General features: G+C 43.7%; 1 protein-coding gene across 4 annotated transcripts in view; it reads left to right on the plus strand.

Moving 5' to 3' along the window:
• Rcor1 (REST corepressor 1) overlaps positions 1–16,478 on the plus strand; it is an 87,107-nt gene extending 70,629 nt beyond the window's left edge. For 3 of the 4 annotated variants that reach the window (XM_076551415.1, XM_076551413.1, XM_076551414.1), the window contains 6 exons: positions 872–950; positions 3,386–3,580; positions 9,042–9,119; positions 9,333–9,390; positions 10,782–11,011; positions 12,463–16,478. In XM_076551415.1, coding sequence (XP_076407530.1) covers positions 872–950; positions 3,386–3,580; positions 9,042–9,119; positions 9,333–9,390; positions 10,782–11,011; positions 12,463–12,504 — 682 coding nt within the window. In that variant the 3' untranslated portion in view covers positions 12,505–16,478. The remainder of the gene's footprint in view (positions 1–871; positions 951–3,385; positions 3,581–9,041; positions 9,120–9,332; positions 9,391–10,781; positions 11,012–12,462) is intronic. The other variant, XR_013044549.1, reaches the window with a different exon arrangement.
• Positions 16,479–16,709: the final 231 nt, after the last annotated feature.

Here is a 16,709-nt window from a genome sequence, read left to right on the forward strand (position 1 = left end):
TCAATTACCTCGTTTTTAAAGGTGGAGGTCCTTACCACCTCAGGCGAAAGCATTTGAAGTGCCATGTCAATGTATTTATTTGAAAGTATCAGTTACACAAGCCGCTAAAGCCTCAGGCTTTTGTGGCCATGAGTAGAAAGGTTGAGTGTGGATTTTTCCTTGTGCCCAGTCTGTTCACATGCAGTGGAGGTTCGTGTCTGCATAGTTTGTCGGTTTGTCAGGAGAGCTTTTCTGGCCCTCCAGTAAATAACTATGAGGAAAAGTAGATGCTTTCTACATTTGATAATTTAGCTGAGAATTGAAAGCGAACCCTTGACAAATACAGAGGAACAATATTTTAGAGTTGGGTTGGGCAGTTAGAAGCAAACCTTATTAGTTCTTAGACTAAAACAGTGCTTCTCAATCTGTGGGTCGCAGGGCAAACGACCCTTTGACAGGGGTCACCTAAGACCATCCTGCATATTAGATATTTACATAATAATTGATAACAGTATCAAAATCTCTCTTAAGAAGTAGCAAGGAACCATATTAAAGGGTCACGGCATTAGAAAGGTTGAGAACCACTGCCCTTAAAGAACGACAAAGGTGGAATTATATGAATTATAAAAAATGTTTGTCCTAGCAGTCTGTAGATGTATAGAACAATTTTAGAATAAATTTTGTTTGGTTTGCTTTGGTTTCTTAGCACTGGCTGTCATGGAACTCGCTCTGTAGACCAGCCTGGCCTCGAACTTAAGAGGTCTGCCTGCCTCTGTCTCCCGAGTGATGGGATCAAAGACATGTACCACCTCGCCTGGCTATTTTGTTATGCTTTTATGTGAAATAGAGTTAATGCAGAGTAACTTTTCAGTAACTTGTTCTTATCTTCCAGTGAGGATGAACTGGAAGAAACAAATGGAAGTAACCCCATTGACATTGAGATTGATCCAAACAAGGACAGCAAAAAGGAGGTATTTTTCTCCCGAATGTCTGTAGGCAGTAAATGTCTTTACTAGTTCTGCCAGTAGCTCCTGCCTCTTGGACAGTAGTGTATTAAGTGCTGAGTCCAAAGGTGCAGATGGAACGTTGTAGACAGCACCTGCTTTGCCATGGAATTTAGAGTATGTTCGTCTGGAGTCACGTGGAAAGAAGCCCTTAGGGAAAGGCCACGCTCGCTCATCTTCTGTAAGAGTGGCAGCAGGGCTGCTCACTCCTCAGTGTGTTTGACTGCCACTGTCTAGGGTCTGCTTGGACAGTGCTGTGCAGTGACTTGAGTGACCCAAGAAGCTGCCAGCATTTGGGCAGGAGCTGATTACTCAGAAACAGGGCAGGTTTCTTAGCTCTCTGTCCTATAATGGTGGGAATGGAAAAACAAGGGGGCTGAAGAGATGGCTCAGTGGTTAAGAGCATTGACTGCTCTTCCAGAGGACCGGGGTTCAATTTCCAGCACCTACATAGCAGCTCACAACTGTCTGTAACTCCAATTCCAGGGGATCTGATACCCATGGCAAACATCAGTGCATGTAACATTGGAAAAGCAAAAGGCTCTGGGCTGCCTAAAAAAAATTGTAAAATTATAGCAGTGTTACATACTTTTTCAAATAGCAAAATAGGCAGTGGAGTTGGGCAGAAAGAAGGGAGTTACATACAGTAACTACAGCATCATTACCCATAATCACCGCTACATCTTAGTAGGTTTTGAGACAGACAACTTTCTCTGTAAAATATAATGCTCATTTGTGTACATAATTTAGAATTTTTAGTTAAAAAATAGTAAAGTGATACCTTAATGAAATTTTTACAATTTTTGGAACTTATTTTAAATATACTTCTATACATAACCATGTACTGCTCCATCATATGAACCTCTCAGAATTAACTAATCTTAAGCAACTTTCTAGCTTACTTAAGTCCTTACTACTGTGAACAATACTGAATTAACGGGTCACATGTCTAAATATTTGTACACATTTTTTCCATTAAAATAATTCCTGAAAGTTGAATTGTTGCCTCAAGGTATTCCTGTGTGCATATTATAGCTTCTTTAGGTAGACTCACCGAGGTGGAGTTAGTCCTCCTTTTTGGATGATGTTCTTCTCACTGTCAAAAAAGTATCCGAATAACACAGTCTTTGGGTTAATGGAGTAAGATTGTTTGGAGAGTGACATGTACTTGGGGGTTTGTTTTATTTTGGTGTATTGTTATTTATTAGGTTTTTCAATAACACATTTTAAATGAACAAGCTTGACTTTGTAATTTTTTGTAATTCTTTTTTACGTGGCACAAGTTCTGACTGAAAAAGAAAATAGGTTAAGTCTTAGTTTATGTGTAAAATGTTATTAAAACACACATCACCAGTAGGTAATCTTTATGAAATAGCATTAATGCTACATAGAGTATATTTATTGGCTACTGATAGATACTATTTGTTACCAATAATTTATTTGTTATTAACTAAGGAATTTCTGTTATCCTTGTTTTATTATCTTTTTTATTTATTATGTACACAATGTTCTGCCTACATGCCAGAAGAGGGCACCAGATCTCACCCATGTGGTGGGTGGCTGGGAATTGAACTCAGGACCTCTGGAAAACAGCCAGTGCTCTTAACCTCTGAGCCATCTCTCCAGTTCCTTTCATTATCTTTTTATTTTAGTCTTAAAATATAAAGCAAAAGGTCTTTTGAAATGTTCAGCTTTATCCTTGGCTGTTACTTTTTTTCTCTTTTCTTTTTTCCTTTTTTTGAGACAAGATCTGCTATAATTCAGGTTGGGCCCGGTTTTTTTTTGTTGTTGTTTTGTTTTTTTTATTTTTGTTTTGGTTTTGGAGACAGGGTTTCTCTGTGTAGCTTTGCGCCTTTCCTGGAACTCACTCTGTAGACCAGGCTGGCCTCGAACTCACAGAGATCCGCCTGGCTCTTGTCTCCCAAGTGCTGGGATTAAAGGCGTGCGCCACCGCCGCCTGGCTGAAGTTTATATTTCTTAATGGAAAGATTTACAGACTTCCCCCCTCCCCATCATCCCATACCCACCAGAGGGGTTCTGTGTCATGCAGTCTGCCTTGGTGGAGATCAAACAACTTAGTTATCTGCATGTCATGTAGACAGCTACACAGTCACAAAGCTCATAGAGAGCTCAGTCCTCTTGTTTTGTCCCCTTGTGTCACTTCCTGTCAGAGGCCTGAAGAAGTAGAATGGAAAAGTTTCTGTTGAAGAAGAAAAGAGTGTTGTGTGAAGTGTCTGCAGGCAGGTGTTATCTTTCAACTTCCCCGTAGGGTGCTTAGAGAAGAATGGGGATTGTTTCAGATTGTCTGGGGCCATGGTAAAGACACGTGCTTACTGCTATCCATTTGACATTTTTGTTTTGAAATATTTACCAAATATGTATATCATATGTATATCATGCAGGTGCCCCCTACTGAGACAGTTCCTCAGGTCAAAAAAGAAAAGCATAGTACACAAGCTAAAAACAGAGCCAAAAGGAAACCTCCAAAAGGAATGTTTCTTTCCCAAGAAGATGTGGAGGCTGTGTCTGCTAATGCTACTGCTGCAACCACGGTGCTGAGACAGCTGGACATGGAGCTGGTCTCCATCAAACGACAGGTACCTGCCAGCCCAGTGTGGCAAGAGGTCAGCGTGCACACCACAGTGTCCTTACCGCTTACCCAGGTCTTCAGGCTTAGCCAGGATGTCAGAAGAACATTTCATTTCTCTTTTCAAAATATGTATGTATTAATACTGAGAGGTGATGAGTATGCTGTGATGTGTTGTGAGGGTCTGAAGATAGCTCTATGGAGCTGATTTTTTACTTCTGCCTTTTCATGGGGTCCAGGGATTGATTTCAGGCTGCCAGGCTCACACAGTGCTTTTACCTGCCGAGCCCTCTTGCCATCACCAAGAGCATTTTATTTCTAAGGAACTGGGCAGAACATCTTGGGTATTGGTCTTCCTCTCTAAAAATTTCTTTTAAATTTACCTTTTTTATAGAGAGAAATGCATACGGCTGTTTATGTAAATTAAAATAATTGCTCTGTGTGTGTGTAAGTGTGTGTGTGTGTGTGTGTGTGTATGCGTGTACACACCAATACTTTTTTACAACATCAGCGCATTCAGGTAACCTCTGTCTGGACCAGGAAGTGGAACATGGCCTTTTGTGTCTCTTTACCACTATTCCTCTCAAGCCTCTGAAGCTCCATTTATGCCCCTCATTCCTGACGCACCTCCCAGGAGAGGGCCACTATTCTGATTTGTTTTTGTTTTGTTGTTGTTGTTTTGTTTGTTTTGAGACAGGGTTTCTCTGTGTAGCCCTGGCTGTGCTGCCTGAATTTCACTCTGTAGACCAGGCTGGCCTCCAACTCAGAGATCCGCCTGCCTCTGCTGCCCGAGTGCTGGGATTAAAGGCGTGCACCACCACCCCCTGGATAGGTTTTGTGTGCCAGTTACCTTGGTTTGATTTTTTTTCTTTTCTGGAGCTGAGGACCGAACCCACAGAAGCAGTGCTAGGCAAGGGCTCACCACTGAGCTAAACTGGCTGAGGCTTGTGGTGTGGTCAGTGGTAGAGCACTTGTTCAGCATGTGGGAAGCCTCGGGTGTGGTTTCCACCACCATCAAAAGAACCCTCACAGATTGTTTCAGTCTCCTTTTTGTATTATCAAAAAATAAACGTAAGATAATGTTTGTTTTTATGGCTTTCTCTCAGTGTGTGAGATGTGCCCATGTTTTATGAAGCAGTTACTTTTGATCTGTTCTTTTTCTTTGCTATGTAAATAGCCTACTAGCAATACATTGTACTGTGGTAGACATTTGAGTTGTTTCCATTTGGGGCCATTACATGAACTATTAGCATGAATGTTATGTATCTGGTGCATTATGCATATGTGTCTGTAGAGCACATCTCTGTTGGATTCCCGAAGAATAGAACTGACAGATTGTCATATGTTCAGGGTTTTCCAGAGTAGTCTTGTCAGTGTATATGTATTTTGGTTGTACCGTGCCAGCATTTCCCACCTACAGTAAGTACACTTTGGACTAACCTGTGTGTTCCAGGGGCAGCCTCCTCTAACCCTACTCACCATGTACCACCTTCAGCCTACTGGTTGTGACAACAGAAGTATCCCCAGGCATTGTTGAATCTCCTCATATGGGGTGACACAGTTGTCTCCATTGATAATGGTCCTTCTGCACTGTTGACAGTAGTTGTCTCCATTGTGGCCTCTCTCTAACGCATTGTGAGGAGGTCTCCTTGGGCTTTGTTGACATTGCTTGCCTTGTCACTTATTGGTTGGCCCTTGGGCTGTCCACTTCTTGTTGTATGTCTGCCCAGTCTTTGTCCTTGGTTTTCTACTGGATTGTGTTCTTTCGGATGCGTGTGTTTATTTGATACAGGGTCTTCCCACAAAGCTTAGGCTGGCCTCAAACTCACTATATTCCTGCCTCTCTATCTCTGTATTTCCTTATTGAATGTTCTTTTTTCAGGTTGTAAATTGTTTCCTACCTGTCATTAGATCATTTACCACTCTGTGTTCCCACTCTCTTAATGGCATTTTCTGAAATTCATTCAAGCAATACAGTTTCTCAATGCTTCCTCTCAGGTTGGTAGGTTTTAAGTCCTGGTAAGAACCTTCCCCAAGGGCTGGAGAGATGACTAAGGGTTAAGAGCACTTATTCTTGCACAGCACTTGAGTTTGATTCCCAGTACCCACATGGTAGCTCACAACCATCTGTAACTCGAGTTCCTGGGAAAGGAACCTAGTGAATCTAGGGAGTCTTCTGACTACACAGACAGCAGGCAGGCACAGGGGCACAGACATACGTGCAGGCCAAACACCTATACACAAAATAAAACTCAGTAAATCTTTTTAAAAGAACCCTTTCCTGGGGGAGGAAGCTATGTTGAGTATCATCTTAGCATCATTGTTTCAGCCTTTGTATTTTGATCTTCAGTCTACTTAGAAATGTTTTCCTGGGTGTGGTGTTACACGTGTTTAAGTATGGCATCTATTTCACCAAGTACTTTTTACTGAAAAGGCTGTTGTTTCTTCCTTGTGTTTAGAAACTGACTGGTTTGATTTTATGTTCTTTGTTCTATTGTTCTGTAGTTCATCCTTCACAAATGCATAGTACCCTGATGTCATGGGCTTTATGAATTTGTATGTGTAGCAGTAAAGTCTCCTAGGTCTTAATTGTCCTTGGCCCTTTTTACTTCCATATCAAATTACTGTCGCTTTTTAATTTTCAGAAAAAAAAAGTTCTTCTAAAATTTTGATGAAGATTTTGTTAATAGCTATCAAATTAATGTCTTTATTGGGTTTTCTGATGAGGTGAGAGGATATGTCCCTCCACCTCTGCAGATCTCTAATTTTTTATGTTGTGTCATTTTTGATGTGCAAGGCTTTTTTTGGTGGGAGTGGGTCAGTGATGGGAGTCGTACCTGAGACCCCACACATAGGCAAGTACTCTACCACTAGCCACGCAGCCAGTTCATGGATTTTTTTTTTTGAATTCTTTGTATGGTTATTTGTGTCTGCTATGTAGAAAGGGCTCATTACCTTAATCTGATTGCACAGTGGCATTGAAGTGGGAAAGTCAGCCTCGCAGTCTAGAGTGGCCTTTCATTAGGGTGTCTCTCCTCCCCTCCCTTCTCTCCCTCCCTTCCCCTTTCTCCTCCCACCTCTTGACTAGTTAAACCTGAGTGACTGGAAACCAGCCGTCAGAGGTGGTCAGACCTTCTGGTGGTCTCCAGCAGGGTGGAACTGATGGCTCTGTCTTTGCTGTGGTTCAAGGAGGCACAGGCTAGGGCCCAGCGTCCTTCCAGAGGCAGACAGCTCTGTAGCCTGCTGCAGCGCAGCCATGCTCGGATCATAGGAGAGTCACTTAATCTTCCTAGAGACCTCTTTTCAAATGAGGAGATTAATCCTTGAGGCTGATCCTTGCAGATCTGCCGGGGTTGCTGTGCCAGGGCATTGTCAGTGCAGCTTGCAGTGGGAGGGCTGCTGAGGGTTCTGCCTGTGCCGTGAAACAAACGGCCAAGGACCAGGGTCTTTATGACTTGAGATAATCACTCAGGTTGTCACTCTGGCAGAGGGGGAGCTTAGAGCCCAACAGGGGAGTGAGGAGGTAGGCACTTAGTTGCACTTCTAGAGTTAAAATGATAGTCAGTCACAGAGATGGGTGCTTTGGGAACCCTGTGTTTGCTGGTATATCAAGGAGACACCTCAGAGACAGAAAACCTGATTAACACCAGTTCAAGGAGTCCCACTGTCAGGTTGTCGTGGTTGCTATTGTCCGGGGATAGATACTTAGGGATCCAGTTTGTTTTAGTCTCTCTCCTAGGGTCTCAGCTTTTTGCTCTTTGCTCCTGTGAAAGCTGCAGAAGCCATTTTGTAATGCTCGAATCTATATTCAGGACAGTAGGAAAAGGAGAAGGAGGCAGGGAGACAAAGGCCCTCTCCCAGAGGCCCCAGGCTCTGCTCGCCAGCACCCTGTGCTCTGCTCCTGGTTTTCAGGAACAGGGCAGCTTTGAAGACAGTGAGAACTGGGTGGGAGTCTGCTTCCTCAGTGGATAAGCCTGTGGCAGGAGATCTCCACTTGCAGAATGAATGGTCTCACAGGAGAGAGGGATCTCCGTGAACAAGATAAAGTAGAAACAAATGGTGCATTTACCTGGTAGAGTACTGGGCCAGCCACATGGGTTACATTGCTTGTTTTTTCTTTACATGCCACACACAGCCATATCTTGATTCTTACTTAGTTTCCTTTTCAGTTGATAAAACATTGACAACTAACTTGTTCTAATTCTGACTCTAAATCCTAGATTCCACCTCTCTACCCATCTCTGCTGTTTTTTCTGAAGGCAAGGATTACTCTATCTCGGGCTGGCCTCCAACTTTTATTCCTAGTCCCGAACTTGTGACTCTGAAGCAAGATTGCCACAAGTTTGGGACCAGCCTGGGCTACAGAGTAAGACCCTGTCTCAAAAAACAACCCACCCCATAAGCACTTGACAAAAATGGAATTTTGAAAGATTATGTAGATGCCAGAGGTGGTGGCGCACGCCTTTATTTCCTAGCACTCAGGAGGCAGAGGTAGGTGGATCTCTGTGACTTTGAGGCCAGCCTTGTCTACAGAATGAGTTCCAGGCCTGCCAAGGCTACATAGCGAAACTCTGTCTTGAGAAAACAGGACAAAAAAGAAAAGGGCTAGTAAGGTGGCTCAGGTTCACTCAGGTGCTTGCCCCCTAAGCCAGCCCGCCTGCCTGAGTTCCCAGAGCCCACGTGCCAGAAGGAGAGAAGCAGCAGCTGCACAGCGCTGTCTCCTGATCGCCACGTGCAAGCACGCGCACATGTCATACATACCAGACAGGATAGGAAGCAGAGCCCAATGACACAGACCTACCGTAATTACCACTGTTCAGGAGGCTGAGACAGGAGGATAACATGTTCAAGGTCAGTGCAGGATACACTGCAAGTTCCAAGTTAGCCTAGGCAACTCAACAAGACTCTGGTCTTAAAAGTAAAATAGGGCTGCATGCCCATGTGTGTCACTATGTAGTAGTGGTGGAGTAAGGTCTTGGGCTGGTCTCCAGGACAAGGAGAGAAGTTGTGTCTTGTCTTTTCTACTCCAAAGTCTCTCTTTGAATGTTCCATTGCTGGTAGTGAAGATCTATTACTCCCGAGTATCTTTGCTTTATTTATCAAAATCATCCTGCTCTTTGCTTGGCATTCTTACTGCTTCTGTGGTTTTTTTGAAAATGAAACGTGCTAAAAGTCAGAGTTCCATCATCCTATCATACAGTGTGGAAATGCCCTGTCCTTGGAGTTCCAGGACAAGGGCATACTGTTGTCTGTCTTATTCTGGTATCTGTGGGAAAATCACAATAATGTGGCTTATAGAAAAGCTAGGTGTGCTGAGTCAAGCAAAAATACAGGAGAAGAGATGATTTGTGAGAAGACAGAGAGATGCTGCACTTGATCAGTTGGGCTTGTGGGAATATTGCGATTTTCTCCGTCAAAGATACCTTTTCTGGTCTTCTTTTATTTTTAAAATGAAACTCTTTCTCTCTTAGATTCAGAACATTAAACAAACGAACAGTGCTCTTAAAGAAAAGCTTGATGGTGGAATAGAGCCTTACCGACTTCCAGAGGTAGGATTATGTTTATCTCAGAATCAGGGTTGAGTTTATGTGCTTAAAATTCTGATATCTATGTGGTACGTGTCTCCAGTATGCCTTGTTTTAGAAAGATAGAGACAGAATTTTAGGAACCTAGCTAGTTGATACCAAAATCCAGACATGAAAAGTTCATTAAGCTGCCATAAAGACACATGTAATAAATTGACAATCCATTTGGTTTTCTAGGTCATTCAGAAATGCAACGCCCGATGGACTACGGAAGAGCAGCTTCTCGCCGTACAAGGTATGAGGGAGCTCCCTTAGCACGTGGGAACTGTGGTAAAGGTGAGGGAACTGCTGTGTCCATCCTGTTATCACTTCACTCATGTGGAAGATTACAGTATTGTAGCCATGTCTTTCTCCTAGATGTGTGTACTTTCTTCATGCATGTGTTGTTAGTAAGGCTTGAACCCAGGGCTGTGCTAGGCAGATGCTGTACCACTGTGAAACATCTTCAGCCCATGTTTTTAGTTTGTGAGACAAAGGCTCACCTTTTGCTTTTCTGGCCTTGAACTCTAAATCCTCCAGCCTCAAACTCCCAAGGGCTAGAATTATAGGCCCATGTAACTAACCCTTTCCCATTTTTAAAAATTAACCTGAAAGCCACAGTTGTCTAAGGATGTGAACGTATTATATTTTAGAATTGCTTATTGCATTCTGAACGGGTAAGTTCAAATCTCAAAAGACAGTATTAGCTTTATTTATTTTTGGGTTTTCAAGACAGGGTTTCTCGGTGTAACTAACACTGGCTGTCCTGGAACTTGCTCTGTAGACCAAGCTGGCCTCCAACTCACAGAGATCCACCTGCCTCTGCCTCCGGAATGCTGGGGTTAAAGGTGTGCACCACCACCACCTGGCTGAGTATTAGCATTTTAAGACAGGAGATGTTTCTCAAACTAAGGATTCTGAAAAGGCAAAGCAGAATGTCCACAGCCATGAGGGACTTGATGGGAACTTCAGCAACTTGTATAGTAATGACATGCTTTAAGAAAGGTGTGGTGGTGGGTGGGAGGGGTCAGGTGGTTCTCGGTGAGTTTGAGGCCAGCCTGGGCTACAGAGCAAGATCCAGGACAGGCACCAAAGCTACACAGAGAAACCAAAAAAAAGAAGAAAAGAAGGAAAGATTTCTGGTGGGCAGGATTTTAGGGAACTTGTGCTGTTGTCTGTAAGCGAGAGGTGCCTGCCGTGCTTCTCTGCCGCTACAACATGTAAGTGAGTGTCTGCTGAAGAGCCCTGCGGTGTGCTGCTAGGATAAAGAGGTGAGCAGCAGTTGGGGTGGGTTGGTTTGGTTGTTGTTGTTTGGGTTTTTTTGGTGAGTTCCAAGGATCCAACTCATGGCACCAGCAGGTGCTTTCCCTATTCGGCCATTTCACCACCCTGAGTTGTGATTTCTAAAAACGGTGAAGAGCACAGAGGACCGGGTGCAGTTCCCAGCACCACACGCAGCTTACAACCATTTGGAACTAGTTCTCCAAGATCTGACCTGGGCTCTGCAGACACAAGGGACACCTGTGGTGCACAGACAGAAGTGTGGGGAGTTCTCACGGACACAAAAATAAATAAATAAACACAACTTTAAAGATGGTTTTTCTCCTATGCTGAATTATTTCTAAGAATACTCTCTTCTGTCCTTAGCCATCAGGAAATATGGACGAGATTTTCAGGCAATCTCAGATGTGATTGGGAACAAGTCAGTCGTTCAGGTGAAAAACTTTTTTGTAAATTATCGGCGCCGCTTCAACATAGATGAAGTTTTACAAGAATGGGAAGCGGAACATGGTAAAGACGAGACCAATGGGCCCAGTAACCAGAAACCTGTCAAGTCCCCTGACAGCTCCATCAAGATCCCTGAGGAAGAAGATGAGGTAAGTCTGGAAGGGATGGTCTCCCTGCAGGCCATGCTCAGGGCTGCTGAAATATCTTGTAGTTCAGGTACTCAGCAGCTCTGTCCTGTTAGTACAGTAGTGTGTGTGCTGACTCAGGTAGCTCATCACTGTGGCCTGCAGACATCATAACTCCATCCTGGCTTCCTTCCGCACGTGGAGTAAAAGCTGTCAGAAGTGCTGAGTAGTGTCCTGCACTTAGGCAGGTCTCAAGTGTTCAGCCATTGTCAGGAGCTGCTGACCTTCTGGATGAGTCTTTAGGACTCATTCTTGAAGGATGTCCAGCAGCTGACTTCCAGCTTTTGATGCTGACCAGGGCTGGTTAGCTTAAGCTGGTAATGATAGTTCTAGGTCCTGTGGCTGCTGGGACTTCTGTGACCATGCCTGACATTGTGATTTTGGAGATGGTGACACTGATTTCAACAGAGCTGTAAGGAAGGGAGGACAGATCTGTCCCCCTCCACTTCCTGTGTTGGGATCCCTTACCTGCTGCCTCTACCTACCCCAGGAGTGGGGCATTATCCCTGTACACTTTTTGTTTGCCTCTTCTCCTACAGAAGATGTACATGAGGCCAAGGCTAGACAGTCATCACAAATCTGGATTTGTTTGCTATTCCAGTAACTTATGGATTGATTTACCTTTCTGAGGAAGTTGACTTTCTCTGTCTTCCTTAACCCGCTCCTGGGTGGTTTGGAGTTGATGAGCTTGTATTGTTTGTTTTGTCTTTGCTCTGGGCTCTGGCCTGGAGACCACACTGATGAATACCTTGAAGGAAAGGAAAGTCACTTCTATGCTGGGCCTCAAGATGCTTCCCTCTGTAGGAAAGTCCTGCAACATGGCAACTTTGAGAACTAGATTCTTGAGTGCTTTCTACAAGAAAGTCTGTGTAGCATATGTACAGAATCTACACATTTCCAGTATGAAACACTCCCAGTTTATCCTAATGTAGGGCCAGTCTAAGGCCCTGGAACATAGAACAGCTAAACAAAATATGAGGTATTTTCACCATTAGCAGTAAGTTTTGCCTAAGTGTTAACTGCTCCTTTAGAGATATGATAACTTCTCTAATGCCCTGTGCTCTTGTAGGAAGCATTGAAAAGTTAGGGGCAGGAAGTGCATGTAATTATTACTATGCATATCTGAGCAGCCCTGTTTTCCAGGGCATGTGATGACATGCCCCTTAGCTATTTTATCTAACCTTGCCGAGAAAGCATCATTTTTGTACACGCTCTGCAGATAGGAAAGTTCAGAAAGAGAAAAACTCATTGAAGGTGGGCCAGCACTCCCTGCCCTGGGAGCATGGGTGCTTGTCATACAGTGTTTGCAGCGCAGGTTTGCTGAGTGTACGCCTGCTCTCCCTCCTGGAGCACACCAGAGCTAGTGTGTGCTGATTGCTGTTCTCATGCCTTTCTTCCTTTTTCTCCTCCTTCAGGCTGCTTCTGTCCTCGACGTAAGATATGCATCTGCCTCATGAAAACTGCTGGTAGCTTTGAACACTTGGTATGGACGACATGTTATCCAGATATCAGGTATTACAAGACATCACCTAGCCATCTGCATCACATCTCTGTGGACAAGCAGCTATTACCAAAAAAGGCATACACTTGCAGTCCTGTGCTCCATCTGCCTTAATTCTTTGCTCGTTCCTCCATGTTGGCACGACTTCCCAGAGAGCTCCGTTGCATCTCATTCTGCCTAAGGGCTGGGGGACCCACGGCCTGCACACCTCCCTCGAGTCTGGGACCTACCCTCCAGTTGGCTCCCCTGAGCCCCTTCCGTGGCAGCTCTCCCATCCAACAGCTTCAGAACAGGTAGTCTTGAAAGGCCCAGCTCTGTTCCTGCATGGCCTGCAGTCCTACTTTGTGCATAGTGTAATTCTCAGAAGGCCCTGTGGGCCTTCTAGAAAATTTCTCCCCTCCTTTTCTGGGGCAGCCACCTAAGGAATATCATGCTTTTTTGGAAATCACAACCCATTGACAGACCACATTGTAACCTTTATCATACCAAGCTTCCTGATTCAACTCCTGTTTCCCTAAACAGAGGGCAGACTTATGGTTTATAAATCAGGTGGCTCCTCCTCCTCTTTCTCTCTCCCCTAACTCTTTCCCTTTTTTCCCTTTCCAAGAGGTAAAAGCTCATTTGCAGCAACTGTCCTTGGACATTGTAGCTTAATGGGAACGTGGACCTCAATGCTTTCTGCCTCCAACCTTCAGCATTGTAATCCCAGGATGTGGGTGCACCCCATCTCCTCCTGATTCCTCAGCTACCACTATCATCACCCAACTCCGAGAGATTTGGTTCATATCACTGTACCTGGTGCTTGTACATTTGGAATTGGTGCCTTCTCCTTCTGGCAACCATGTTATCAATCGCTTTTCTGTTCAAGTGTCTTATTTAAAGTTTATTGCTTGCCAAAGATGACATCTTTGAGGTGTAGCAGATGGGGAGAGCTTCTGCAGATTTGACTTGAAATGTCAGGGCAGTTTAGTAGAGGACATTAGGGGAGCCAGGGATGGTTTTCTAGATGCTACACACCATTAGCTCTCATTCCTTCTCTTGGTGTGCCCGGCCATTGTGTGTCACTCCATGTGTCCCTTCGTGTCATTGTGTACTGGTGTGATCACACACACCATCCCCTCTCTTTTAGCAGCAGAAAGGACAGAAAAGTGATGGATGTGTTGCTTAGTGAGACCGAGATGAAAGGAAACCATCTACAGACTGGTATGCAATGCCATCTGTTTAGACTGGGAACACGCAAAGATTTCTAATAAAGGTCTGAGACTTCCAGAATCCCTTTTGCTCTCTTAGCAGACTGGGCCTGCAAGGGGCTGAGGAGCAGCCGGTCAGACTGCGTTCTAGCATCCATGGCCAGTTGAGACTGCACTAACCATGTGGAAATATCTTTTGTTGTTGTTTGCAGTGTTTGAATATTTTTTCTGCTTTCAATACCAAAAAGGAAAAAAAAAGTAGATGCTTTAAGGTATGAACGGAGTTCTTAAGAATTTAAAATATGCAATTAAAATTCGATGTTTTGACTCCTAAGCACCTTCCTTTTTTTTTTTTTTTTTTTTAAAGTTAGCTGATTTTCTCTTTAGAAAGAGGTTCAGCTATAGAAATCTAGATTGGGGGTGGAGTGTACATTCTTTTTTGAGAAGTCTGGAGATAGGTCATTCCAAAGGAGAGTACCAAGGGACCTGCTTCATCCTGTCCCACACCAGGTGCCCACTGGTCAGGAAAAGCCCGTGGAGCAGTGCCCAGGCCCAGCCCACTGTCCCTGAGTCGGCACAGGTGACAGAACGACACAGTAACGAGTCAGCTTTTCTTTATATAAACCTGCTGCTGTGTAACAGAAAGGGGAAGGAAAACACGGTGGGGTCAGAGGTCAGCCAACGCTTTGCCTATCACTCACAGGGACACTAAGGCGCCTAGCTTTTGCATGTCCTCTCTCCAGTGAGCAGAAGCAGTGTGGGTGGCTGAACAGTGGCTTTCTTGCTCTGCCAGTGGCTCTCTGTCTGTCTGTCTTTGTGCCTGGGCTACTTTCCTTAGTTAGTATTTGTTCCAGCAGGTTTGTTCTAGGCAGTGCTTAGACGTGACGGTCATCTTGGACGGTGTGGTAAGCAGAGTGGCTGTGCCAGGCACCAGGCTCATTCTGTACTGTCCTTTCCTGGTTCCGAGCACCGAGTGGCCTCCAACTGTGAAGAGTCGGGTGTCAGAGTGATCGTGATCAGAGTAGCTGGTTTTGGCCTTTTCTCCAAGGGAAAGAGGCATACCATTTTCATTTGACAAGAGGGAAGTGGTCTGTGCCTGGGGGCTGTTGGAATAGTCTTCATGTTTTAAACGTTTCGTGACACAGTCTGCAGTGATGTAAATCCAAGAGATCACTTAGCTTTCAAAGCTTAGGGCTCTGGTCCTGAACTGTGACTGTTCAACGTGTCAGAAATTAGGTGCATCAGCAGGGTAGGTTTGGACATGAGGCCTGCTTCTGGTGGAATGTCACTTAAGCTTTGTGTTCTTAAAAATTATCAATGTGAATGTCATAATTATATATTTTTGTGGGAAAATCTTCTAAATATAAGTTATTGTGCAAAATATAGTATCATGGACACAAATAATAGTCTAACTTTTAGTTTAGAGATCCCTAAAGATATAAACTGTATTGCGTATGCATTAAGAGTTTGTTTTATTTAATTTTATGTAGACATGTCAAGTGTTTAGGTAATTCTTTTTGCTTATCCACTTAAACACCCTGTTACTTGAATATTGTGTTGACTGGTCAGCAGCAGTGATCAATTCTGTAACGTAGCTCTTTAGCTGGGTCCCCACGCCTCAGTTGAGCTGATCAGCCTCGTGGAGTCACAGTTAGGTGCTGTGTCAGCAGGAGCAGAGGGTCGTGTAGCGCACTCCCACTGCCTCTTTGTCAAGACAGCTCCCTAAAGATGGTTTCTGGTAGTTTTTATAAGACCCGCCCAGTGATGGTCACAACTCACTCAAAAAGCAAAAGGCAAAAGCGTATGGTGGTGGACTAATTAAGCAGTTGTTTTCTGTTTATATACAGTTTCCTCAGTACTACACACCACTCAAGTGAGTTCATTGTCACTTTAAATTGCAACTATACCCTGCTTTTATCTTTCTAAATATCAGATGTACTATTGGTATAATTGCACACCAAAAATAAGCCAAACAGTGCATTACACTAACTGGATCCCTGCTTTCATGTAAGCAAAGGAATGACAGAACAGAGCCTGTCTTCCTCTCGTGTCTATCCTGTTTGTACACCTAGTGACCCAGGATTCAAGTTTTTAGTATCAAGTCAACTTTGCCTCAGATTGACTTAAGGCAGTAGATCATCTGAGCCTAATGACCGCGTGCAATGCTCCTCTCGCCACCCCTGGGTCTTTGCAGCTTCTCCTCACTGTAGTAAAGCACAATTGCAGGAACGTTACAATTCAGAAGGAAGGTCAGTAGAGTCTATGCATGTTGTAAAATAATGAGTGTTTACAGTCACCTTCTCTAAGATGAAAATCTATACTGGAGTGGATAGCATTCCATTATGTAGACTTAAAACTTTGCTAAGTGCTTTTTAGATTGCTTAAAATTTTTTCAAAATTTTAAAAGATGTATAAGGTTAAGTTTGCAAATATAACGGAAATGCTGTATATCTTTTGGAGTGATAAAATCCATGTTAAAATTTTAAAGAAAATATGTTGTAATAATGCTGTTGTAAGTAATATTTCCATGTCTCTCTTTGCTTGTTTTATAGTTCAGCACAGTCGTTGTGGTGAATGTCCATAGCATTATAACTGCTTAGCCATTGAATTATAACATTTGTTAGTGGAGATTGGGAAATTTATTTGTGAAATTCTGCAGAATTCATTTTTCTATTTCCAATATTTGCTGAAGTTAAATAAAATTTTCAAGCCATTGATGTAATAAAATATGAAACAACAATTTTCTGCATCCCCATGTCTCTACCTTGCTACAGAGTGAGGCGTTTGTCTTCCCTTCCAAACAGACCTTAGGTTTCTGATGTTAGACCCCTGTGAGACCAACAGCTGGGGGGGGGAGGGGGGCGGGCGGCAGAAGAGGGAGAAGGGGGGTTGGTTAATGCTCTTAGTTTTTAGATCTACCAGAATGTTTTGATAATCTTTGTGTGTGTGATTAGCTGATAGCTGACATCAG

This window comes from Peromyscus maniculatus, chromosome 14, assembly GCF_049852395.1.
Source record: "Peromyscus maniculatus bairdii isolate BWxNUB_F1_BW_parent chromosome 14, HU_Pman_BW_mat_3.1, whole genome shotgun sequence".
NCBI classification, from domain to species: Eukaryota; Metazoa; Chordata; class Mammalia; order Rodentia; family Cricetidae; genus Peromyscus; species Peromyscus maniculatus.